This window comes from Rhinolophus sinicus, linkage group LG03 (genome assembly GCF_036562045.2).
Source record: "Rhinolophus sinicus isolate RSC01 linkage group LG03, ASM3656204v1, whole genome shotgun sequence".
NCBI lineage: Eukaryota > Metazoa > Chordata > Mammalia > Chiroptera > Rhinolophidae > Rhinolophus > Rhinolophus sinicus.
In genome coordinates, this window is record NC_133753.1 from 25,727,463 (window position 1) to 25,753,656 (window position 26,194).

Genomic DNA, 26,194 nt, shown 5'->3' on the forward strand with positions numbered 1-26,194 from the left:
GGTGAATTGATTCACCCACCGGCTAGTTACTGGTGGTGGTGGAATTAGAATTAACATCTAGTTCAGAGCTTTTTCCACGGTGACATTCATTGCCCCATTTACTTATTCATTTACCCATTTAAAAATTTATTGAGGGTCTCTTATGTGTCAAGCACTGCTTTAGGTGTTGGGAAATCACTATACATAAAAGTAGCTACCACTTATATGAAGCTCATTGAATGTCAGACCCCGTTTTAGAGGCCTTGCAAATGTTCACTTACTAATCCTCATAATAACCCTGTGAGATGGGTTCGGTTATTAGCCTCATTTTAGAAATGAGGGAACCCTTTTCAGTGAACTTGTTGTTGGGGATATATAATGTTTCCCTAAAACTGAAGACATTCTAGATGTCTCTTCTTGACTATGAAGGCTTTTTTATAAACCTGCCCCTCCCAAATAATCCAACCTTTTGAATCATTCTCCATCAACATAACTAACCTTTGAATACTCAAATCAGACTCCTCACCACGCCCTTCTGTCCCCACCATTCCACCTCCCCCAGCCTGAAATGCTTAGAGGGCAAGACCATGACTTACTCAAAGCTGTGACAGAGCAATTGATACAGAGAAGGTGATCAGTAAATGTCTGACAGAACCAATAAGATCAAACATCACCCTGGGAGTAATAATAATACCAACCACCACCCTGGTTGTTACTGACTCCTTACTATGTGCCACCCACCAAACCTTACATGAATTTCATTTAATCCTAACAAAACAACACTAGGAGACAAGTACTGTTATTATTCTAGTTTTAACATGAGGATTCTGAGGCACAGAGAGGTGAAGTAACTTGCCAAGATCCACCAACTAGTAGAGCTAGCGAACCCTGGGCTCACTGTGCTGAAATCTTTCTTGGTAAACACTTACTGATTTTCTGCCTAAACTGCTTTGGAAATGCTGCTGAGTACTTCTGAATCCTGTGCCTTGACTTCTCCATCTGATATGCCAAAATCGAGGCACAGGAATTCAAAATAATTTCGCTTTAATGAGAACCTGATATAAATTATTATTTCTATTCCTGTTTATAACTAAAATTACGAAATGGAGAATACCTGTAGAGAAAGGGAAATTATGTTTGCGGTATGCAGTGTCAGATGGCCTAAGCTTTATATTCAAGGAAGTATTTTAATCTTTCTTGGGCCCAGTGATCTGGTCCCACCACCCTCCCACCCTCACCATTGCCTGGAAAAATATTGGTTTTCCACAATCACAAGGGCACACGGCTGCTGCATGAAACTGAGCTACAATTATTCAAATTCCGAGCTGGGCTTTTGTGAGCCGAATTTTAGCCCTAGAAACACATGTTTTATGAGCAGCTCCAGTTCTGAGCCAGAAGACTTGCTGGCCCCACTAATTACATCATTTAGGGCACAGCACAGTTCGGGAGGGACTCACAGTGGTGCCTGCAGACAGCTGATGAAACAATCAGAGGGACCTGCCCTCTGTAAAGGACTGGTTTCCAGACTTGGAAACAAGACCCCCAGAACCTTATTAGGCAATGACTTGTCCACATTCCATCCTTAGGGCTGCTTTCAATGGCTGGTTACCCCTCCCTCAAACATGTGAGCCAAACGGTGTAGCTTCTCACCCAGGTCTCCCGGACAGCCTCCTGGGAACACCACCCAGCTCCAGCTGCCTCTGTCTTCCTGTGCAAACAATCCTGTAAAGAGCCTTGGGAGAAACTGCAGGTCTCATCAAGTGTCCCAGTGCCAAGGAGAGCCACTGTGGAGTGCCCCGGCAGCTATGTCAGTGACGAGGAAGCTGTGTAAAGTGGCAGGTGCTACTGTGATGATGCCACGCATGGGACCATGAAAGGAGCATGTGCCTTGGAGCCACTAAGATCTGAGTTCAAATTCTGCTGCACCCACTGAGTGTGGGCTCATCATCTTTAGTAAAGAACCAGAACCATCAGCAAATATTTACTCAGCACCAAGTATGCCTCAGGCATGTACCACGCACTGGGGGATATGAGAATGAACAACGCGGACCAGCCCCACCCTTAGGAAGCTTCCAGACAAGGAGATTACAGTGAGATAGGTGTGAGGAGGTGGTCTCTCTGGGTCTCAGGTTCTTTATCTGAAGTAGAGGGACAATGTAACTCCTTTGGAAGATTGGCACATAGAAATAGTAAAGTCTCCACAGAGAGTACATGGCAAGAGACTAATAGATCCCTGCCTTTATAGAGGTAACTACCTGTTTACCCAGCTCCCAACGTCACCCACTCTTTATTTTCCCAGTGCAGGGTAACTTCTGTATCCGCCTCCCTGGTCTCTCTCCATTTCCCCTAACTTCCAACTATCAAAAATGCTAATGAGATAGTAATACATCTTAACAAGTCTGTGAGAATAGAAAGGGTCAGGGGGAGGTGGCTCCTTATCTAGGCCTCCACGAAACGCGGCCCCAGGAGAAGAGCCACTAGCCACTGCCCTACAGTGTTACTGTGGGATCTCAGTTCTCCACGGCCCTAACACAAGGCGCATATGCGCCAGCCTTGGTACCAGTAGACTTTTCCTCCTCCCCGCCCTTCCCTTCCAATGGCTGCGTCTTTCAGTGTGTTCTGCCCTTCTCCATGATATGGAACAGGATTTTTCATACATGTCAACAGTATGAGGAAGAGCAAAGCAGGGTAAGACCCTCCAGCCCGTGCACCCCAGTCACCAGACACCAAGCACTGGTCTTTTCACTCCCAGGAGTAACACTAAGTGTGGGCTGTGGCTTCACTGCTCACCATAGTCCGTGTTTTCAGGCTCCCAGCAGTTCGAAGGCCAGAAGTATGGAGCCTGTAAAAGAGCAGAGGTGTCAGGACACAGAGGCATGCTAGCACTTGCCCTCCTTTGCCTGGGGGCCAGGGTCAGTGATGACCCCTCCCTAGGACAGGCTTTGTCACCATGTCCTTCATGCTGACACCACAGCCCAGCCCTCTCCTGTTCTCCATACAGCTGAGGCCACTCAACATTGTAATCTAGGTGTTGAGAAATGAATCCAGGTAGGCAAAATAAATGCAAACATGAGAAGCTTAGTGTATAGGGCAAAAATTTCTTATCCTGAGATAATAGAAGCCTAACTACAAAAGTTAGCTTGGCACAGTTTACTGGGCACACAAGCCCCAAGTTCCTTTTATCCTTTTGCTATGGATTGAATGGTGTCTCCTCACCATCTCCCAAATCATATGATGAAGCCCTAACCCCCAGTGTGACTGCATTTGGAGTTAGGAAGTAATTAAGGTTAAACGAGGCCATTAGGGTGGCGCCCTGATCCCATAGGATTAGCGCCCTTATAAGAGGAAACACCAATGTGACAACACAATAAGAAGTGGCTGTCTGAAAGCCAGGATAAGCGTGCTCACCATAAACCAAACCTTACTGGAACCCTGATCTTGGACTTCCAGCCTCCAGAACTGCGAGAAATAAATATTTGTGGTTTAAGCCACTCAGTCTGTGGTATTTTGTTATAGCAGTCCCAGCAGACTAAGACCCTTTGACCGTGTCTGAACCACTCTACTCCCCAACCCTTTTCCTCTGCCCCAGATCTAGGAGAGGACTTGAGAAAATGTGTGGGAAGGGTTAGTAGGTGGCAAACAGGAACTTCACACCAGGAAAGTGGCATCATACAGTAGAAGTTCCAGGACTTTGCTATCAGGCTGACCTAGGTTCAAACCAAGGCTGTCTCCTAGATTTGCTAAGTGCCCCCTTAATTCTCTGAGCATCTCAGTTTTCCCATCTGTAAAATGGGTGATATTTGCCTCCCAAATGTTTGTTCTTCAGAATAAATGAGGAAACATGTAAATTGCCCAACAAATGGTAGGTTCTCCATGAGGGCTTTTTAATATTATTTTGGAGGAACAACAAGTGGCCCACACAAAAGTTTTCTTGGTTTTCCCAGTGCTGGTGAGAGATAAGTTTGCTCCCTGAAATACCCTCAGGTTTTTTGTTTTTTTAATGTGGTTCTAATCTGAGATCAGATGATGATGATAAGAAAAAGTTCTTCAGGAAGAGGAGCTGGCAGACCTACCTGGAAACGATAAAAGGTGCCATCATCCTTCATGGTGAGAACATGGTCCGAGATGGGAAAGATGTAGCCCTGGGCAGCTATAAGGCTTCCCAAATGTATTGCTTCAACTGCGGGGATGAGGCATAAGAGAGAGAAATAATTAGGAAGTCATCAGAATGCAGGGCTACTTAGCAGAAATATAAGCTTGTGAGAGCAGAAAGGCAACTGGAAGTCAACTGTCATCACCCTCAGATAACTGCACGATTGACTGATTGACTGATAACTTCATGATATAATTGCACTAGGCTGGGGGTGATATCAGTGGTGGGGAAGGGTTGCCATGTGTCTGGGATGCCTCTGGATCCCAGCTCTGAGAGTCAGACATTGTTTTAACCTCCCCCTGTCCCAAGACTTCCAGAAGAAAGCCTAGCTTCATGGTTAAGAGCATGAGTGTTGGTGTAGATAAACCTGTACTTGACTGATTCATTTCACATGAAGTGTTTCGCAGCGGCTGTTGCTGGGTAAGTGCTCAATAAGGGCTGGCAGCCCTGATTTATGTTGTCATCATTTCTTATCATCCTCAGCAATGAGAATCCAGCCTCACTGCCCACAGAGACTTTTGACTCCCATTGCATTCCTGGCTATGACAGTCCCACCAGCGACGAGGAGGGCATTATCCTTCTCCTACGGACAGAAAGCAAAACCTCATTTTGGTGGTAAGCAGCATAGTAGGAAGTGGCATAGAGCGGCCAAGCTGATAAAAATATTTATATATTTTTGCCACAATTAACCTGTTGCTTTGTTACTTTAGCGCCAATCATAAATAGATTCACACAAATCGTCAATAATTTATATTTATTCTGAGCAGAGCTAAGAAAAAATATCAATAAATTTAAACAGTTCTACCTCACATGATAATCTTTCACAAATATAAAAGAAAGTGCTCTCTCTGGTAACAACTCATTTTTGGACTTGGAAATTACTGACATGTACAGGAGTCTCTAGGAATTATTAATTTCATAAGTGCTGAGTTTTTAAAAGTGGCTTGTTTTGGCTTTACTTGCAAGGTTGTATTGAGGTTGTGTAGAATCCAAGCATTTTGTTTACCCAAAACCACCTATTTTCCTTTGGAACAAACGTGCCCTTGTAACTGGTGGAATAAAAATAAATGGAGATTTATTTCACTTGCTTAGTGATGACCAGTTTGCTTTTTAAAGTCAACATGCTTCAAGAATCACGGATCCAGCAAAGAAGGGAAGTTTTATCACCTGCAGCTGCTCCTTTCCCAGGAAAGGAAGAATAAAATCCAGTAAGAAGGTGACTTTCATGTCACCAATCTAGGAGCTGGAAGTCTCACTTCATTCTCTGAGCAAAAGGGCTTTTGCTTAGAAATGTGGCTGATGAGAAGAAGGAAGTGAGGGAGGAGAGGGAGTTAGACGCGCCTGGCTTCCCAGGGCCTTGGTTTGCTTCATTTCCGCCCTTCTCTTCCCAGCGGGTAAATTGTTCTTAATATCTACTGCTCAACCATTTCTCAGAAGCTCAGACAGTTCCCAACACCTGGATGTCCTCCCAAGGGCACCAGCGTATAACAGATCTTCATAGACATGACCCTCCTTATGCTGGACCTTTCACAGAAGCGTCTCAGACTAGGGTCAGAAGATGCCTGAACCTATTCTACCACTAGTTGGTGTGGGGTTCTCAGAATACTACTACTAACTACTACTAACTACTACTAACTACTACTACTACTATCAATAATAATAAAATATATGTCAGTAACACAATGATTGTTTTGGAAGGGTGAAGAAAACAGAGAAAGAGAAAGGACCACCATGAAGAAAGGTGTTCCTTAGTTTAGCATGCTAATCAAAACACATGTTGACCCTAAATACATGTGACTAAACTGGCAGAGACTCATTCAGTTTCGTTTTTACAGGTGAAGAATCAGAAGTCCAGGATAAGGGAGACACATAGGCTAGCTGGTTCGGGGTCTTTCCTTGAAGGATTAGCATGTATAGTTTTCCCCTGTGGATTAAGAACTGGACTGGAATTAAGAATTTTCACTAGTCATGAGAGTGGCCATTAATCAAGGTGGTGAAAAAAAAAAAGCTGGTGTCACTTCTATTAATGACCTGCTTTTCTGGCACTCAGATTTCTGGCAACTACATTTAATCAAACTCTACGTAAATTGTATTGTTTCATAGTCAATAGTATATGAGGAGCATCAGATTAAAAAAAATACAGGAATGCCTGAGCTGACATACTGACTCCAGCAAGAAATCACAGCTGAAGGTCAGATACCTAGAAAGGGTACTTGAAAAAAAATCTTCAAAAAGCATGGCAACTGGAAGCCATTTAGTTTGGGGCAAATAGGTTTCAAGCCTAAGAACATCAGAATACATTTGTGGATATTTATAAATACAACATATAGGCATCAAGAATACTCAGTTAAGACAGGGAGTGCATAATAAATTCATTAAAATTTTAACCCTCAACACATGGATCATAAACCATACTTATCTAGAATTTTCATTTTTCTGGAACTCTCCATTTTCTAATCATGCTGTGAAAATAAATTTTACTGCTTATTTTCTGGTGGGAGGACAGATTTGGGAATTTTATTGGCCAGGGTTTTGTTGTTGTTTTCTGGTAAGGTTTTCCTAATTGAAATGCACAAATAAAGTTGAAAAAAAAAATCATTCTTTCACTTCTTACAGAAACAGAAAACAGAAGGCATCTTAGCAAATAATTAAACATCTTAATTATGGATCAGGCAATCTGATTTTAAGAGCCGGCTCTAGAAGGCTGTTCAGTGACAGCGCTACAACTTATCTTTAATTGCTGTGGCTAACGAGAATTCATCTCATTTCACACATTATTGTATTGGGCTCTTCGGCATTCTAAATGGCTGCTCATTTTCTCAAAGGGTGATTTAAATTTAAAGATAGGTGTTCAGTGGAGAAAATAAGTTAATTTCATTTGTAAGTAGAGTGATTCCGCATTTATAAGCCCAGTTCTCAGGAAGGTAGGAGAATCTAGTCTGGAACTTGGTTATGGGATGTTTAGTGATACCACAGGGGATAAAGTCAGGGTCAAAGGTCAAGGGTCAAGTACCTGGGTCCTCGATGGAAAGGTTCTTCATGAGCCACTGCACAATGTCAGTACCTGCAATGACAAAGCAATTCAACTGAAGACCTCATGGGTGTTAAACCCTGTGGCAGAAGAAACATGTTTACCTAAGAGACTCCTAATTCTAATTAGCTCACACCTGGAGAGCTGGGTACTATTGAATTTCCCATCCTAACCGACTCTGTCCACCCATTGGTGCACTTCCACAGTCACAATCCCATTTTTCCAAAAAACATCCACTTCTGATGTCTGAGAATGATCTTGTGTCCACATTTCTAGGGAACGTCTGTAGGGCATTTTCTGCAAATACAGATTTCGATGACTTCCCCAGTCAGGCTGGTGAAGTTTTAGCACACCTGGCCCCCACACCATTTCCTGTGGGGAGAGAGGCTCTTCAGCGCCCTACCCTGATTGACAAGGGCTGATCAACACAGGTGACCTCACAGCATCCTGAAAATAAATCTCTCATTTCTTCTGGTGTGGGCCCACACTGAAAGAAAGTACCCCTGAGTCTGTGGGAAAAACTTCTATGTGTTCACCTATCCTCTGGGTCACAGCTAGTTAACATTTCCAGACTCTCCTGCAGTTTGGTGTGGACTGAGTTCTAACAGTGGGATGTGAGTGGAAATGACGTATGCCACTTCTAGACCTGGACGGTAAAAATTCCCACGTGAGCCTCCACAGCTCCACACCTTTCATTCTCCATCTGCTGGCTGCAGGGAGAGGATTTTAAGGGCCCAGGGGAGGGCAGAGTCACAATGTAGAAGGAGCCTGGGCTCCTGAATAACCGTGAAAATTGATGTCCCTTTTGGGCTCTGATGGGATTGAATGTTTGTCATGTTAAGCCCCAGAAATCTGGGCCTTACCTGTTTTGTCATCTAGTATTATCTTAACTAACCAAAAATTTTAAGAGTCAGAAGGGACTTCTAAAGCTCATTTACTTCAACCCTAGACAATACATTAGCCCAGTCCACAATATCCTGGAGAAGAGGTGACGTAATCTCCACTTAGAAAAACCTAGTACCTAGGAACTCACAAATTGTCCCCCAACTGTTCCAGTTACATTGTCTGTGATTTCTCTGAGCAGAAACTTGACTCTCTCTGATCTCCTCTCTTTGGCCTTAGTTTTGTCCTCTGACAACAGAAAAACAAACCCAGACCTTCTCACTCTGTGAGGCAGTCTTTTTTTTAAAAATTAGTTTCAGGTGTACAAAACAATGTTGTCGTGCGGGAGACCCTGCTCGCTGCGCCATTTGTCATGCAGGGCGGCCTGTGGGGTCTCTGGTCCTGCTCCCCTCATAACGCAGGATATGGTGAGGCCAAAAAGGAACACCCACGGAGCCATAGGTAGGGGAGTCATACCACTATATTCTCTCTGGCGGCACTATACTCTCACTGGAGGCTGGATCCACACTGTCCGCAAACCGCCATCCACGCTTGCCAGCCCAGCCGCCATCTTCTTGCTAGCCCCCATTCTTCTCTTCTCTCTCTCCTAGCGTAGCCACAGCAGTTATATTGTGGCCAATGGCTCACTGGTTACAGCTGACGGCCAACTAGCCACAGCTGATGGCCATGCAATCACAGTTGGCCATTTACTACCTGAGCCAGCACCTGTCTATGTGAGGCCGAGAGCCTGGAAACTTCTTTCTGGGGCTCTGCCCCCACAAATGTAATAGTTAGACATTTATTATTTATATCCCTCACACAGTGACAACCCCCCTCCCCGCATCCACTACCCCTCTGACATCACATACAGCAGTTACTTTTCCACTGTCTCTATTCCTAATGCTGTACTCCACTTCTTGTAATTATATATATACATAAAATTGTAGTTGACATTCATGATTGTTCAGCTTCAGCCTCAGGTGTACAGTGCAGTGATCAGGCATCTACATCATCCTTGAGATGGTCTCCCTAATGAGACAAGTGTCCATTGGATACCCTACAAAATCTTTACAACATTATCGGTTACATTCCCCAAATTGACTTTTGTATCCTTGTGGCAATCTTGAGGTTACGGAGATTGTGCTTTCTAATCTTCTCACCTTCCCCCTTACCCCCACCCCTCACCCCCATCTAGCAACGCTCAGATTTTCCTCTATGTTGTGAGGCTGTCTTAATAGTCCAACACACTACTAACATCTCTTTGAGTTTTCCCCCTTCCAGGTAAAACATGCCTGGATACCTCAGCTGTTTCCTTGCATGACATGCCCTGGAGTCCTTCACCATTTTGGTCACAATTCTCTGAATATGCTCCCTTTAAAAACGTGGCACCTAGAACCAATGTTCTTAGGGCAGCACAGTTCAGAGGGGAGTAGAGGAATCCAATTTTCTGGAAGGTTCTGAACTTTCAATCAATCCACCTGTATTAAACCAGTGCAGACCTTTGAAGGCAGCTTTGTCACTTCAGGATGGGATGTGTGATAGAAAACAGCCTGAAAGGGCAACATTTCTCGATACCCAAGTCTTGTGGGTCTGAGGCTTGATGGGAGGCAAAGGGACTGCCAATTGCTCTCCTGGGGGAGCTTCCCAGCTGAAAGACTGGAGAGTTGCAGAAGGTATTAACTATTGCCCTTTTCCCAGAAATAAAGTTTCTCAGAAATTGGACTGGTTGCCAGAAATGAGACCAGTATAGGCCTGAGTGCCTAGATATTTTTTTCCCTCTGGCTTTCTGGAAGGTCAATGAAACCTACAGTTACCTACCAGGGCCCCATCCCCACACTTTGTGTGCTCCCCACAGGACCAGCCTCCGCTGATATGGTTTTGCAAGGCCCCCCCATTTCAACCTCAAAAGCAAGACTTCTAAGCTTTTCCTCACTTGTGCTCTGGACTGGCATCTATGAGTTAAACTTTGGATCCAAAACACTCCTGTTCATTCACATTCTTTGAGAGAAAGGGGAGTGTATATCTGTGTGTACTTGTGAGTGCAGGTCCATTTCCTCCAAATTATACAAGTTCAACATTTGTCCTAGGAAATGAAGAACAAAGCACAAATCAAATAAGAACTGTAATCCCAAGTTGGGGGTGGGGGAGTGACTCTAACCTGTTTTTTCCTCAAAAGAAAAATAGTTCTTTTTTGTGGGTTGCCTAGAAACGGAGAGGTTTCCAGCATCAGCAGCAGCTCTCCCCCGGGCAGGCGGATTATCTTTCTGCTGAGCTGGCTGAATCATTATTTATCACCTGCCAAGATTGATTACTCACCCTGGGACAATGACAGCCCTTCCTTTCCCTTGTTAATTACTGTCATCATTAATATCCATGTCACTAATTAGTATTCATTCACATTGAAACTCCTTCCTTGCTGTCATATCCGCTCCCCCTCCATCCCACCCCAACCTTCAGCACCATTGTCTGGGTTTCTACCCCCTTTTGGCTTTATGTGCCCAGTGTCTGGCCTAATTGTCTCCCTAGTTCACCAGGCCTGAGTTTGCATTCACAGAACTGAAAGATCCCATTTAAGCACTTTTTTTTTTTTTTTTTGGTAAAGAAGGGAAAGTCACAAAGGACCCTTTTTACAGCAGGGACCACAGGCCTGGGTTTCCTGTCCCTGGTGCTGCCACCATGACAGCCAGTGTCTTCATTGGGGGACCTGTGTGACTGTCCTCATGTCCGGTGTGGGCCGGGCTGCTGCCCGTGGCTGTCCTGGGCCACTGCCCTCAATCTGCCGCAGCGTCCACCTCCTGCCACCCGTCACACGCTGTGGCCACAGCAATGCTGTAGACACTCTCATTCTGGGTGTGGGGGATTCTAGGCTCTGAGGATGAATCCAGGAGGGGCCCAGCCTCCAGCCTGGGGGCAGAAAGGAAATCGGTGCATGTTCAGCCTCAGGAACAAGTTAGGAAGGGAAATTTGTCAAAATACTTTATTTTATGTCCTTTAAAAACCTACAATGATTACACTGTAGAGTCACACAAGAAGAGTGCAAATAACCATCAGGAGAAAGCACTATTCTTCTTCTCTCTTCCCACTGTTCTTCCTTCTTTCCTCCCTTCCCCAATCATTCTTTCCTTCCGGATCTAAAAAGAATTTGAAGCAGATTATTATTCTGTTTTATCCAAAATTAATTGTAATCACTATTGGATTCTGGTCCATTGTAGTCACGTTGTCCTCCCAAGGACTTCAAGTCAATATAAAAACACTAGGAACAAATGTGGGATGTTACCCTTTATTCCCAAAGGTCCTAAAACACGTGGCTTAAAGTTTTCTTTAGACGCTAATTTATCAACATATATTCCAGGGATATCCATGAAATACACCAGAGGGCACCTGAAACATTTCTGCACAAGATGAGTGGTTTGTTAGTATATTTAAGTATGTATTTATTATATGCAGCATGCTTTATGTTTCTATATGTATTGTATGTATGTATTTCAATATGTCTTTTCTACATATATAATTATGTTTATTGGAAGAGTATTTGGACACAACTCAAAAGTTCTCTAGAAGGAGGCTGAATAAATAAATTATGGTTCACCTTACAATAAATATTATTGAATACCTACTGTATTAGATGAAAAAACCTATTGAGAACAGTATATGTTTTAGAATGAAATTTTTACAATAGAAAATATATATTTGTATTTATACTCTACTAATTACATCTGTATGCATATATACACATATGCAGAAGAAAAGCTTTGGAAGTATATTTAAACTGCTAACTTTAGGTTATCATGGGGAGAGGGTTGGGTCACATTATGGGAAACTTCTATTCTTTACATTTCCTTATGATGTGGAGTTCACAGGATGTTAGTATATTACTTTTGCACTGAGAAACCACTTTTCATTTTAAAAAGCAGAGAGGGAAGAATTGGTCTCTGAGACTAAAGTGGAGAGGGTATGGAGAATGGGGTTACAGATACCGAGTAGAGAGGGTTTGGGGAACTTAGAATGGCTCCCTGCTGGCCCCTGGGGCCTGGGCATTTTCTGTTCCCCAGGGAAAGGGCAGAGGGGAGTGAAGGCAGAACTCACAAAGCTGTCTTTTCCCTGAGGAGTAAAGAGTGGGAGGCACACCATGTGCCTCAAATTGGTCTCTCTCTCTGGCCATCTGTGGTCCCAGGACCTCAGAGTGGCCTTCCACAGACTCTCCCAGGCTGCTCACCACAGTCCTGGACTGAACGTGACAACCTGCACTCTTCCCTTGTTTACTTGGGCAGAGTGAGACTCAGGGATCTCTTCCTGGTGACTTTCCAAGTTATAGTAACTCACGACCAGTACAAACTGGGTTTGACTAAGCTGGTAAGATCTTCCAATGTTTTAGGGTATTCTCTTTCTGGTTTGGAGGAGACCCTTATTATGAAAGGGTTCTATCCTGGGTTTTGTTTTCAGGTGTTTTATGCTCTCCTGAAGATTTGGGAATACCTGGAACTTCCTCCCAAATAAGTCAGAATTCAAGCAGATCCTTCTATGAAACACTTCCCACATTCTTCCCAAAGTATTGTATCAATTTGAGCCCAAATTAGATTATGTAAACTTGATAAAGGACTGGTTCTAGTCACCTGCAAATTTCAAGTTACCTGAAACTTGGTGGCTTTTATACCACAGTACAGATAACTGAAGTAATTGATAACTTGTCAATCCTCACCACTGGGGAAAGACACTTCCATCTCAGCAAACTGTTTCTGGAGCCCAACAAAGATAAGACAGTTACTGCTGTGAGTGAGTTGGCATGAGGAGTATGGTACCCCTCAGTCAAGGTTATGACCCAATCCACCATTGGATTCTCACAGCCCTGCTAAAGTCTCAGCTGCATCTGTGAGTAGAGAGGGCAGCTTTATGCCAACTCATCACACATGCAGGTGCCATGTGCAGGCAAACGCTCATGAAAGGGAAGCAATATTCCTGAATGCCCATTTTGTACCAGGCCAGGGCTATGCACTTGACCCTGTTATTACATTGTCATCTTTATAATAGTTGCGTAAAATATAATGACTATTATACCCATTTTAAAGATTAAGCCCGGAGAGGCCCAAGGCCACATACTAGCACCTATTCGAGCCAAGGTTGGAATGCAGGCAATCCCATACCAAATATTATTTCCACTACACCATTCTGCCTCTATCATCTCTGAATAACTTTCTGAATACTATACAGAAGAATAATTGGAAAAGTTATATTCTGGAAAAGTTAATTTAGTGACAATAATAATTACTACTACATGCTATTTAGCTAATAATTTATTGAGCACTTTCTATATTCTAGGCTTTGAAATGATCCTGCTATAATAATCCTATGACGTAAATACACCATTATTTCCTTTTTGCAGATACATCGAAGAACACTCCAAGTAGGACAGGCTTTATAGTTTTAGACCTTTCTTTTATGCCTTAATTAGAAAAAACAATAAAAAGTGCCACAGTTAGGTAGCAGAGAAAGCAAGAAGAACTGCTAACCTGAGCTTTGGAGGGTGGGTGCAATGAATAGCTGGCAGTAAGAGAGAAGATACAGGTGGAAAGACTAGTGTGATGACAGGTCGAGTGGCATTTTTGAGGAGTATTGTTCAGTCAATGGGCTTGAGTTTTTCCAGGAAGAGCAGGACAATTTAACAGATACACACTTGCTTACCAAGCATAGGATGCACTAAAGCACAGTGTTTATAAATGCAGACAGATTTGAATTCAATTCATGCTACGTCATTTACAAACTGTGTGACCCTGGGCAGGTTCCTTAACCATCACCCACCCAATCTTCATTTCTTCAAAGGTCAACGGGGGGAAATACCACCTACTTACAGGATAAAATAAGATTATACGTATGAAGCCCTTACCACAAAGCCTGGCCCATGGTTTTGCTGAAGTGGCCTGTTTATTATTAGGTCACCTACCTGTTTTGTGCTTTCATTTCCTCATATAAAAATGAAGACAATAATGAAGGACCTGCTGCATAGGTCTGAGGGTGAAAGGAAAGGCTGTGTGTGCAATGCTAGCTAATACAGTGCCTCATACAGAATAAGCATGAACACACATTCGCTACTGACACAGTCCATGGTTTAGGAACCTTGTACTGGGGCCAATTGTCTAACCAAGTCATCCGCATGGCTGGGAGAAAGAGCAGAAACTTGAAATTCTTGTGTTATTTGCCTGCTTTTTCATTTTAAGCCTTAGAGAATCTCAAATGTCTTCTGATGCTTTTAGGAAGGGGTCTGCTGCTAATGGGTCGCTTGTTGGGCAGAAGGAGACATAAAGGAGAGCGTGGCAGCAGGCAAGCTTAAGAAGCTTGATGGGGCCTCACTGAGGGAGTAGGACCCCTTCCTGACAGCTTTGCTGGCCCTGCTCTTCTGGAGTACATTTCCTGGAACGTGAGGGCAGAAAGCAAAACAGGTGCCCTCACACCACTGTCATCCAGTGGAACATAACACACTGAGCATCATGCTGGTTCTCTGGTCAACCTGACAGCCTCTTCTTCATCCCTTCTCTCCTCTTCTACAGCAGGGACCCCCTTTCCACTTCCGGTATATACCTTGCTCTACCCCCTCCAGGGCCTTTGCACATGCTTTTCCCTGGGCCAGTAACATGCTCCCCTTTCTCCAGTCCACCTTTGCCTAACACTGACTCCTGCAGTCCTTTGGCCCTCATTTCCCACTAACGGCTTCACTGCTCTTCACAGAGGTCCAGGTCCTCTGGCTTTCACTTGTAGAGAACAAGTTTCCTTCTCTTTGGAGCACTTACTGCAGTTGGTCATTGTCTACTTCCCACTCTGTATTAGTTTCCTGGGGCCTTCGTGACAAAGTACCACAAACTGAGAGGTTTAAACAACAGAAATTTATAGTCTCACAGTTCTGGAGACCAGAAGTCTGAGATCCACGTGCCGGCAGGGTTGGTTCATGAGGCCTGTGTGGGAGAATCTGTTCCATGCCTCTCCCCTCGCTTCTGGCAGTCTTTGGTGTTCCTTGGCTTGTAGTTATAGAAAAATATACATCATATAATATGTATCCATCCATATGTACATATTCACTACATTTAAAAAATTTCTCTCAATTTGTTGTGACCCATGAAAACCTCACCAGAACCAACCGTGGGTGAGCAATTTGCTAAACCACTGCTTTAGATGAAAGGTTCAGGGTTTTTCATCCATCAACATTGTCTTTCAAAGCTTACATTTTTTTTCTTGTAAAAAGAAATCTCAATAAATGAATACAGTAGAAAACAGTAGGCAGCAATTCAGACTGTCTCTTTGCTCATTCCACCTTGGCTGTCATCTGAAGAAAACAGCGAGTAGAAGGGATGGAAAAGTCTTCAAGCCTTTTCTCCAGGGGCTGAAAAACACCCACACCCTCCCATCTGTCCCTGCTGCTCAATCACTGGCTTCAGGACTGCAGAGTTCAAACTGCCCTGTGACTGGCTTTCCTCTACTGTGTGATTCTCACTTCTTAACAGAAAGGCTTCTGCATCGGTTTGACTTGGTTTTGAACAGGTTGGAGGAATTATATCCAGACACATGGAATACGATTGTGAACCCAGAGATATCCAAGCATCATTGCCTTATCCAGTCCTAAACCAGGCTCCGTCAGGGCCACCTCCCTAGGGTCTTCTTGAAGGCCAGACAGATGAGCTTGCAGGCCACCACGGACATGTGGCAACTGCGCCCCACAGCGCCCCTCAGCGCACACAGCGGGGACGACAACCAGCTGATGGAAAACCCCTGATGAGCCTTCCCCACCCCAGACCAGCCTCCTCCTGCTCAGACTCTGTGCTTCCCCATGCTCTGAAATGTAAAGCTTCCGTGTGCATTATGAAAAATAATAGGGGGCAGGAGACCAGGCGAGGTTATTACCAACTCATAAATCAACCGGGAGGCTCTGAGGGCTGTGGCGAGGCATCTGGGACGGGCTCCCCCGGATTGTTATCTCACCCCAGCCCCCACGATTGATTCATAACCTCATAACACTCCTGCATCCGGATACCAAGTCTTCTATCTAATTGTCAGCAGCCCGGTACATGATTTGCAAGAGGATGTGGGCAGCAGCAGAGGTGGGGGTGGAGGAGAGATTAGTTTTGTCAATCAAAAGCGGTCCAGGGTGAGGTGGAGAGCATTCGGGATTTAGCGCGATGATCGGCTTATTAAAGGGAAGGCTGAATGTGGCTGCATTGATTGGGCCCAGTGCAGGGAAATGGAGGATGGCAGCAACTGTGGGTATAGCCTCTGTTCCCTGAGGGTGGCTGCCACTGACAACTGCCTTACACTCACTCCAAAGGCAGAAATGAAAAACAAATAAGCAGAGTTGCAGCTTTGGGGAGAAGTGATCTAATGTCAGGTGTCCAGTAGCAGCAGAGAGCATTACAAATATTTTGAAGGCTGCTGAGCACTTCCGGGAGGGGTGGAGGGGACCGAGTGCCTGAAAGGCGTCAGTTTTATTACCTTCCAGTGTGGTCTAATGATCATCTCATTTGTGTACATTTGAATCTAAGGTGTGGTTCATGAACACTTTACATTGGGGGCTAAGGCTTTCTTAAGGGAAGCAGAGAGGAGAGTCAAGAGGTAAACTTGACAACATCTGGGTCTGCAGGTTGCAGTTGCTTACCAGGAATCTGATCCATCTAACCAAGGTATTAGGGCAGGGGTGTCCAAACTGCGGCCCGCGGGCCAACTGCGGCCCGCAATCCATTGTTAATTGGCCCGCAGCAAATTCCAAAAATATATTTAGTTTACTTAAATAAACCAGGTGAGGCAATACATACTTCACCTCGAGTGAGTGGCCCGGCTGTTTGTGTATTTTACCACATATGGCCCTTGGTAAAAAACGTTGAAAAAAGTTTTGACACCCCTGTATTAGGGCAATAACCCTGATACGTGTCCACAGCTTGTTTTAAGGCTTAAGTCTGCAAAGTGCACCAGACAGACACCTGTCACTACCTTGGGATAGGCATTGTGTGCACAGCAGGGAGTGTGAGCAAGCCAGGTTTCAAGCAGAGTCTGGGACATACAGATTTTTGGGCAAAACTTCTTTGATGTTACACTACTTACAGCTCTAGTTCCCCAGAGCTCTGGCTTGGTGGAATGAACCTATTTTTTGTAATCAGACAGACCTTGGTTCAAACCCTGGCTCTGCCACTTGCTAGCATATCACCTTAGACGAAATCCTCAGCCACTCTCAGCCCCAATTTACCCACCTGCAAAATGGGGCCAATCACAGACTCTACCTCAGATTCTGTTGTATTAAAATAAGGAAATGCAGGTAGACAATTGGCACAGTCCCTGGGCATACCCGTGAATGTTGGTTCCTCTCCTTCCTTTCCCACTTAAAATTCACATACATCCTCCATCTGCCCAAAGTGGAATCTGGCTTGGAGCTTTTCTCCTGGGCAGAGATCCTCAGCCTGGATCAGGTCTTTCTCCTCCTCTTCCTCATGGATAGTTCAGAGCTTGGTTCTTTTGAGTTTCTCCATTTCATTCAGAAAGATCAGCCCATCTTTTCAGTAATCGGTCTGGGATCTTCTCTATCAGCAGAGGATCTACTCCCCATTTCCAGTTCTTGAGGCAAAATGTCAGAAGAACCTCAAGGAGCCCTGAGATCTCTCGTCCATCCCAGCCATGGCCAAACCCTTAGTCTGGCTTCGCCCAAAGGAGCAGCCAGGAGGCAGGCAGCCTGGGTGTGAATCCGGGTCCCCCTCCCACAGCTCTGTGACCTGGGGGATGTGCCTTGCCCATTGTAAGCTTCGCTTTCTATATGATAAACACGTACTCTGAGAGCACGGACATGAGGATAATGCTCGTAGAAGGTTCAGCCTCGTGTCCTTCAGCACCCAGCAAATGATCAGTAAATTGCTGACTTTACCCTTCTTATCATTGCTATTATTTTGACTGGAACATTTTCATTCATTTACCTGCAACGATCAATAAGACGGCTCTGTCCTTAAACAAACAGGCACATGAGCGTGTGGCACGGGCTCTGAAGGGAGTATTAGTGGGGTGCTGTGGGGCCAGAGACAGGGAGTATTTAATTCCAGCTGCCCCACTGTCAGGAAAAGGTTCCGAGAGGGAGGCGATTAGGATCGATGGGAACGAGTGAGAAAGGATAGACTGAGGAGGGAAGCAGTGGATGAAGAGTCAAAGACTCTTAACAAAGCAGCCTGACGCAACCACACTAAGGGCACCGTGTGACATCTAACATTTATATCCAGGTCAAGATGCATCAAACAGCAACTCTCTGGGCCAGAGGAAAAGGTCCGAAGAGGGTGAAATCACCAGCGTGCGCTGGCACCACCTATGTGCAAAGCATTGCACCAGACACCGAGGGCTGATATCCAAGCATGAATCAGAAAAAGAACCAGGCTTAAGAGCCAAAGAGAAATGACCTCAGAGCTGCTGAGCAATGATCTCATGCTTTCCCAGCATCAGGATGCTGGCCTTTGCCTCCATCCTTGTTCTCAGCCTGGGTCTCCTGGCTCCTGCTGGCATTGCCATGCTCCCTCCCCACAGTCGGCCTCAGGTAGGTGGGCCCTGCTGGCTCAGACTGCAGCTTCTGTACTTCTGCTGCCAGTCACGGTCCTGGATCCCTGCCCAACTGCCATCAGTGAGGCTCCCAAACTCACAAGGGTCCACGTGCAGGACAGCAGAACACCACTGTCACCCCACCTCCCCATCTTCAGGGGAGGACCAGCGGCTTGGGGCTTCTCGGGGCTCCATGGCCATTTTCTTCCCCAGGACTCCTGCTGCTTGACTCCACCCCAACAACAGCCCTGATACTGAGGGCAGAGAGCTGGGTGGTCTCAGGGTGCGGAGGTTGACGACCACAGGACAGAAGCAGTGTCAGGAGTGACAGGAGATGGTCAGAGGCCCGTGTGTCCTGACCCTGCTGAGGGCTGGCAAGGGCCCTAAATAACCAGAGGGCCAGCAGGATGCTACTCGCTGCTCAGTCATCAGCGAGAAACCAGGACACTGTCCACCCTGCCCACCTTCCTCCCTCCTGAAATCCCTAAATCCCTTTCCTCCTCAGGCATTTAGGTGAGGGATTGGAGCCTGGCTTTGGAGGACTTGAGAGAAAAGTGAAGCCAGCCACCTGAGATGGAGGGGAGCTGCTAGAGTTTACAGTTCAGACCTCCACACCTGCCTTTCCCAGTTTTTGTAGGCCAGGTTCTCAAATCAATAACATACCCCACATGAGGGGTAGGGGGTGGGGGAGGGGGGTGCTGAGGGAGGGGAATGAGGTCCCTGAGTCCTGCAGGAGCTGGCTTCCTCCTTCTTAGTCCCCAGTCTCTTATTCCAGCCCTCCCTTGCCTCCCGACAGACAAGCTACACTCCTCACCCCCCACCTCAACATCTGTGCCCAGTGTTTGCCCAACCCTTATCAGCACACATGCTACACACCCATACCCATGCACACACTCAACTCACACACACATTCACACCCACTCAATACCTGCAAAACACACTCAATCTCTCTCTCTCTCTCTCTCTCTCTCTCTCTCTCTCTCTCTCACACACACACACACACACACACGCGAACCCTCTCATATTTCAATGATATCTAATTACTTCTGTAATATGTCCCCGTCCCTAAAATCCTGAAACATGACAAAAAGAAGCTTAGAGTTTACAATTTGTGAGGATAAATGTTGAGGAAAGAACGGCTTTTACCTGTTGGAAACCTGAGTAATGCAGAGTGTAGGCCAAATCTCAGCACTACTCCTATGATCAACAGCCGTGAGCGCACTTGCTAGAAACAATCCCGGCTACAATCCCGACTGCCTCATGCAGTAGCTGGTGAGGAAAAGAGAGCCGAACCCAGCCGGGGAAGGGAGAAGCTCATGCACTAGTCTTTAAGATGCAGAACACGTTTTCTCTTGCAAGTGTCTAGACGATTTTAGTCCTCCGAGGTGAAGGGGAGCTCTTAGAGCTGAAGGGTAGGTGGATGGGGTATCAGATGGGAAAAGGAAGGCAAGAAAGGAAAGCGTAAGTGCTACAGCTACAGAAAGGCACGCCTAGTGGAGACTGCTCGGTCACCAGACGCTGTGAGGGTGAGGTCCTGAGTGGGAGCCCCGTAAACACCACACTGGGGGCAGTATAATGAAGGGGCTGTGCACAAAAGTGTGGTCAGGTTAAGGGCTGGGGAAGCAGCAGGGAACTAGAGCATCAGCTAGAGAAGATTCCGCCACTAGGTCAGATGGGGCGGGAGGGGCCAGGGTAGTTACTGGAACCTGGAGGAGGTGGCTGCGGTAGGAGAGGCTGGCCAGACAGAAGCCGTGGCTTCAGTAGAACACAGATGCTGTCAGACCAAGGTTTACCAGGGAATGAATGTCTCCTCCTCTCCTCTGATCTCCTGCTGGTCTCCCTGGGGTTGACTCCATCATACTCAGGGAGCGTGGGAGCCCATTGATGCAGCCAATAGTGACAGCCTCCAAGTAGCCAGAGCAGGCCAAGAGGGGTGGACGGTGGCTCTGGAGGGACAGATGGAGAGGACCCAGCACCAAGGTGGAGGAGAGAAAGCATTATTACAAGCTTAGCCATAAAGCATTGTTCAGGCAAGCCTTATTATTTAGCACGCTTTACTTCAGCAGAAGCTAGGGCTGGAAGGTTTTGCTCCAATGTCCTGCTTTGCACAATTCTGACTCTTTACATCTATAAGGATATAGAGTGTACACAAGGGCTCCACACATACCAGCCCTTAAGTCACTGTCACGATACATCTGAGCCTTCGCACAGATGTTGCCACTTCACACCGGGGGGAAACTGAGGTTCGGGGAGCCTAATGGTTTCTTCATTTGTTCTTTCTAAAAAGCATTCACTGATGGCAGACAGGTGGCTTAGTTGGTTAGAGTGCGAGCTCTGGGCAACAGGGCTGCCGGTTCAATTCCCACATGGGCCAGCAAGCTGCTCCCTCCACAACTAGAAAGAAGTCAATGAGCTGCTGCTCAGCTCCTGGGTGGCCAGATGGCTCAACTGGTTGGAGCGCGGGCTCTCAACCACAAGGTTGCCAGTTAGACTCCTCGACTCCTGCAAGGGATGGTGGGCTCCACCCTCCCACAACACGGCACCTTGAGCTGAGCTGCCGCTGAGCTCCCGGATGGCTAAGTTGGTTGGAGCGTGTCCTCTCAACCATAAGGTTGCCGGTTGGACTCCTGCAAGGGATGGTGGGCTGTGCTCCCTGCAACTAACAATGGCAACTGAACATGGAGGTGAGCTGTGCCCTCCACAACTAAGATTGAAACGACAACAACTTGACTTGGAAAAGTACCGGAAGTACACATTATTTCCCAACAAAGTCCTGGTCCTGTTCCCCTTTCCCAATAAAAATAAATAAATTAATTAAAAAAAAAAAAAAAAGCATTCACTAAGCTTCTACTGTGCCCAATGCTGTTCTTCACTGAAGTGGGAAACAAGAGGGCACAGTTCCCGCCCTCTGAAGGCTCATGCCTTCATGGAGAAGTCAGACAATTAACAAGTATGCTACACAGAAACAGGACAAAAAGTGCAATAATGAAGATAAAATGGGGTCACAGGAGAGAGGTTGACTGGGGATTGGGAGGTGAGCAAGATGAGGTTGTCATGGAGGCGTGAACAGCAGGAAGGATGCGGCTGGGTGAGGATTTGGAGAAAGAGCATCCCCAAGAGAAGGACAGTGATGCTAATGCCCTTCAGTGGGGACAAACAGGAGGAAGGCACATGTGACGGGAGACGGAAGACCCAGGCCAGACTGGAGACGAGACTGGAAACGGAGGGGCTGCACCCCCTAGGGAAGCCTCTGGAGGGCTCTGAGTAGGGGAGGGGCCTGGGGTATGTTTTTCAAAAATCCCCTGGGCTGCTGGGGGAGAAGGGATTGTAGAGGGACAAGAGCAGAAGCAGGAGCCACTCTCAGTGGTTGGAGTAATCGAATGTTGGCTGGGTTCGGTGGTGGCAGTGAGACTGAGTGAAGCAAGAGGGTTCAGGGTCTACCTCGGAGGCACGTCTCCTGGTCCTCCCCAATGGCCGGGACAGGAGGGTGAGAACAAGAGGAGTCAGGATGGACTCCCAGGTTTCTAGCTTAACTAAATGGATGCATGGTGGGGGCTTGGATTAACTGAGATGGAGAAGCAGTTTGGGGAGGAAACCTGGGTTCATTTGTTGGCCATGTTTTGTGTGAGACAGATAGATATACACAGTAGCCATCCAAGTAGAGACATCGAGTCGGCTGTTGGATGTATGAGGCTGGATTTTTGGGAGAGAGCAAGTCAGAGATATTAACTGGGAGTCACTGGTGTTTAGGAATGTTCCTCAAAGCTGGAGGAGGTCACCCAAGGAGAAGATGTAGAAAGGGAAGAGAGGGGTGTTGGCACCAAGCCATCAGCCTGTCAATGGCACAGCCGGCAGGGGACCCAAGCCTGTCCTTCCAGAATCTAGAATGCCTTCCATCACCCCGAGTGCCTGGGCTTTTCTCTTCTGTGACTTATTTGATGACCACGATGCTCCATTCCCCTGCCTCAGGAGAGAGCAAGAGAAATGAGCGCAAACACTGGACTCTCTGCCAGGCCATCCCAGAACCTGCCTCTAGTACCACCTCCCTTTCCCGGCTCATGTCTCGATTCAGGAAATACATCTACACTTACCACCATTTCCAGCACCTGACGGCTCTGTACAGTGACCAGAGAGACAGCTAAGAATTTCCGTGTTCTCTTTTGATTAAAAACAAGCTTAAATTTGTTTTCTGGCTTTTTTATGACTAAATTACAGCAGACTCCCTGAAAGCATGTTGTGTGCCTCTGGAGCTGGCCTAGCCAGTGGCCAGACTCTGCTGTGAGAGCACTGCTTCTGAGGGACAGTCACTCAGCCCCCACCCATGTCAGAAGACTTTGAGGTGGGAATGTCATCAGGAGTCGGGCATCTTCCTAAGCTGGGTCCTCACTGCATACCAGTTGACTCCACACCGAGAGAAGCTGGCTTTTGTTGGGAGAACATGCTGAGAATATTCCCAAGTGGGTAAAGCGTATTACAAGGACAGAAAAAATATAAAACCCATCACGCATTTATCTTTTCTAGCACTGTTTCCTCATCATTGCCCCTGCCCCTACTTCTAACATGGATTAGATTTGAGGCAGTGAAGAATTAAAGATATTGCTAGAATTAAATACCGAGAATACAACAGGACCCAAGTACTGAATGGGGAGAGAGCTGTATGAGGAAACCCCAGTGAAGGATAGCAGCTGAAAGTGAACACAGAATGTAGTTTACAATTCCTAGAAATAATAAAACAAAATAGTAGGGTCTATGGCACTCATTTCTTGGCCTGTCTCTCCATTAGTGCATTTGGGGTCCATAAGGAGAGAGACCCCTGTCACCTCAGCTCTGCCTCCCTGAGTCACTGCAAGGGGTACATCACAAATTTTCAATACATATCTGATTAACACATTAAAGACTGAAGTGGCCCAAACCAATGATTTGCATTTTGGTGTAGTTAATAACTATGCTGTTACCCCCCACCCCCCAGATGTTGGTTTTGATGGAGTTGGTTACTTCTTAGGGCCACTCCTGAATCTTGATAGGAAGACAGGCCAGATCTTTGGTGTAGAAAGTTATCTTGCTATTTGCTATTGCATGTTATTTACACGTATGTTAAAGAAGAGGGGCCGACCCATGGCTCTATTCTAAGTTACTGAGGACTAGAACTTGATATGTCAGTAGCCCATTCCTGCCCACGCTGATTCTCCTGGTGGTATTATAGTCAAATATCGTCAAAGCCCTGAATGGCCTTAAAAGCCCAGGTTAATATCAAGGTTGTATGGCTCGGCTTGTAGGCAGAACGAAAGGCTGGTATCTGATCAATACCTGATAAAAACACTGTCCATTTTTCTAATACATCTCCTCAGGGATGGTCATCTCCATGCTGATGGGAAGGTAGTAGATTGAGAGACCCACACTTGGGTTTATTCGGAAGAGAGTTGTGTATAGTTTTGAGGGACTGAGATTAGGTTCAGCTGCATATTACAGAAAAGCCCAACCAACCAACCAACCAAACAAGCAAACAACCAAACAAAATAACAGTGGCTTAGACAAGATAGAAGTATATTTGGTAAAAGAAGTCTGGAGGTGGCCATACGGGGACCTCAGGCATCCACACATTAATATTTCTCTTCCACACTCCTAGTGCTTGGCTTCCATCCCCAGGGTCACATTATAGCTCTAAATTTCTGCGGAAGCATCAGACGTCCCATCTGAGCTTCAGGCAGGAAGAAGAAGAAGCAGAAGAGCGAAAGCGTGCCTTTCCCCATGGAGACACCTCCCTTTAAGCATAGTTTCCAAAGTCCCAATGCTCTACTTACACATGGTGATACACAGAATAACGGTCCCCCAAAGAGGTCCATGTCCTAATCCCCGAAACTGTGATTATCTACCTTACATGGCAAAAGGGACTTTGCAGATACGATTGAGGACTTCAAGATGGAGAGATTATCCTGCATTCTCCAGGTGGGACCAGTGTACTCACAAGAATCTTTCTAAGACAGAGGTAGGAGTGAAAGAGAGATGTGATGACAGAAGCAGAGGGGCGTGCGTGCATGTGCGTGCATGTGTGTGTTGCAAGGGGGGGAGGGTAGGGAGGGAAGTGAAGGGAAGAGGAAGAGGTGGTAGGGAAAGCACCAGCTATAGCTGCTGGCTTTGAAGACAGAAGAAAGGACCATGAGTCAAGGAATGCAGGCAGCCTCTAGAAGCTGGAAAAGCCAAGGAAACAGATTCTCTCCTAGAGCCTCCACAAGGAAGAAGGTTCTGCCTTGATTTTAGCCAAGACCCATTTCAGACTTCTGACCTCCAGAATTATAAAATAATACATTCCTACTGTGTTGTTTTAAGCCACTACATTTATGGTAACTTGTTGCAGCTGCAATAGGAAAAACATAGTTATTTTGTTACCTCCTATGACGGTGATATTTCTGGGTCATTTTCTTTTTTACAAACCTTTTTTTGTTTTTTCTTTAGATTTTATGGGGAACAGGACTTTATTGGGGAACGGTGTGTACTTCCAGGACTGTGTACTTCCAGGACTTTTTTCCAAGTCCTTTCAATCTTAGTTGTGGAGGGTGCCATTCAGCTTCAAGGTGTTGTCCTTTCAGTCTTAGTTGTGGAGGGCACAGCTCAGCTCCAGGTCCAGTTGCCGTTACTAGTTGCAGGGGGCACAGCCCACCATCCTTTGTGGGAGTCGAACCGGCAACCTTGTGGTTGAGAGGACGTGCTCCAACCAACCGAGCCATCTGGGAGCTCAGCGACAGCTCAGCTCAAGGTGCTGTGTTCAATCTTAGTTGCAGGGGGCACTGCCCACCATCCTTTGTGGGAGTCAAGGAGTCGAATTGGCAACCTTGTGATTGAGACCCCACTGGCCCATGTGAGAATCAAACCGGCAGCCTTCGGAGTTAGGAGCATGGAGCTCTAACCGCCTGAGCCACCGGGCCGGCCCATTTCTCGGTCATTATCAAGGCTTCAGAACCTATTGCATGAGTGGCCTTGAGAACATGCTAAACCAAGTTCTCCATCCTCTGGAAGGCACACTCACGCTTCTTTCCTTGGACCCTAACAGCACAGGGTATCTGCCTTCTTGTCTATCATTGTATATTGATTAACAGAAACTTATGAAATATTAAGGGTATAACACTTTTGAAATCTGTGCCATACAATTTCCCCTCCCATTTGTCACTCACATTTAAGACACCTTTAGAGGTAGAGTTTTTATATATTTTATGTTCACACCCATCAATTCTTTCTTTTACCATTGGTGTCATGCTTGCACTATTCTCAAGGCATTTTAAGGGACGAGCTTTTATAAGTTTTGGTTGAATTCACTTATCCATTTACTTAGCAAATACTTACTGAATGCCTCCGATATGCCAGGCACTGTCATAAGTGCTGGAGTGTCATCTAAAGCATAGAGCTGAATCCAGAATAAGAACATCGATCACTGAAGGGTTTATAAAGGGAAATAAGCACAGACCCCAAACACATGCCACTGTAGTGAAAGACCAGCCACACAGAGATTATAGCAACGCCACCCAGGGCTCAAATTCTTGGATCTCAGGGCTTTTTACAATGAATGGAATCTACGGGAGCAAGACGCTAAGGAAATTGCAATGTGAGCC

General features: G+C 46.0%; 1 protein-coding gene across 9 annotated transcripts in view; it reads right to left on the minus strand.

The window, feature by feature from the left end:
* RGS6 (regulator of G protein signaling 6) overlaps positions 1-26,194 on the minus strand; it is a 464,907-nt gene that overhangs the window by 87,979 nt on the left and 350,734 nt on the right. For all 9 annotated transcript variants that reach the window (XM_074327257.1, XM_019733355.2, XM_074327258.1 and 6 more), the window contains exons 4-6: positions 7,146-7,196; positions 4,053-4,159; positions 2,770-2,821 (exon numbers count right to left, since the gene is read on the minus strand). In XM_074327257.1, the coding sequence (XP_074183358.1) occupies positions 2,770-2,821; positions 4,053-4,159; positions 7,146-7,196 (210 nt within the window). The remainder of the gene's footprint in view (positions 1-2,769; positions 2,822-4,052; positions 4,160-7,145; positions 7,197-26,194) is intronic.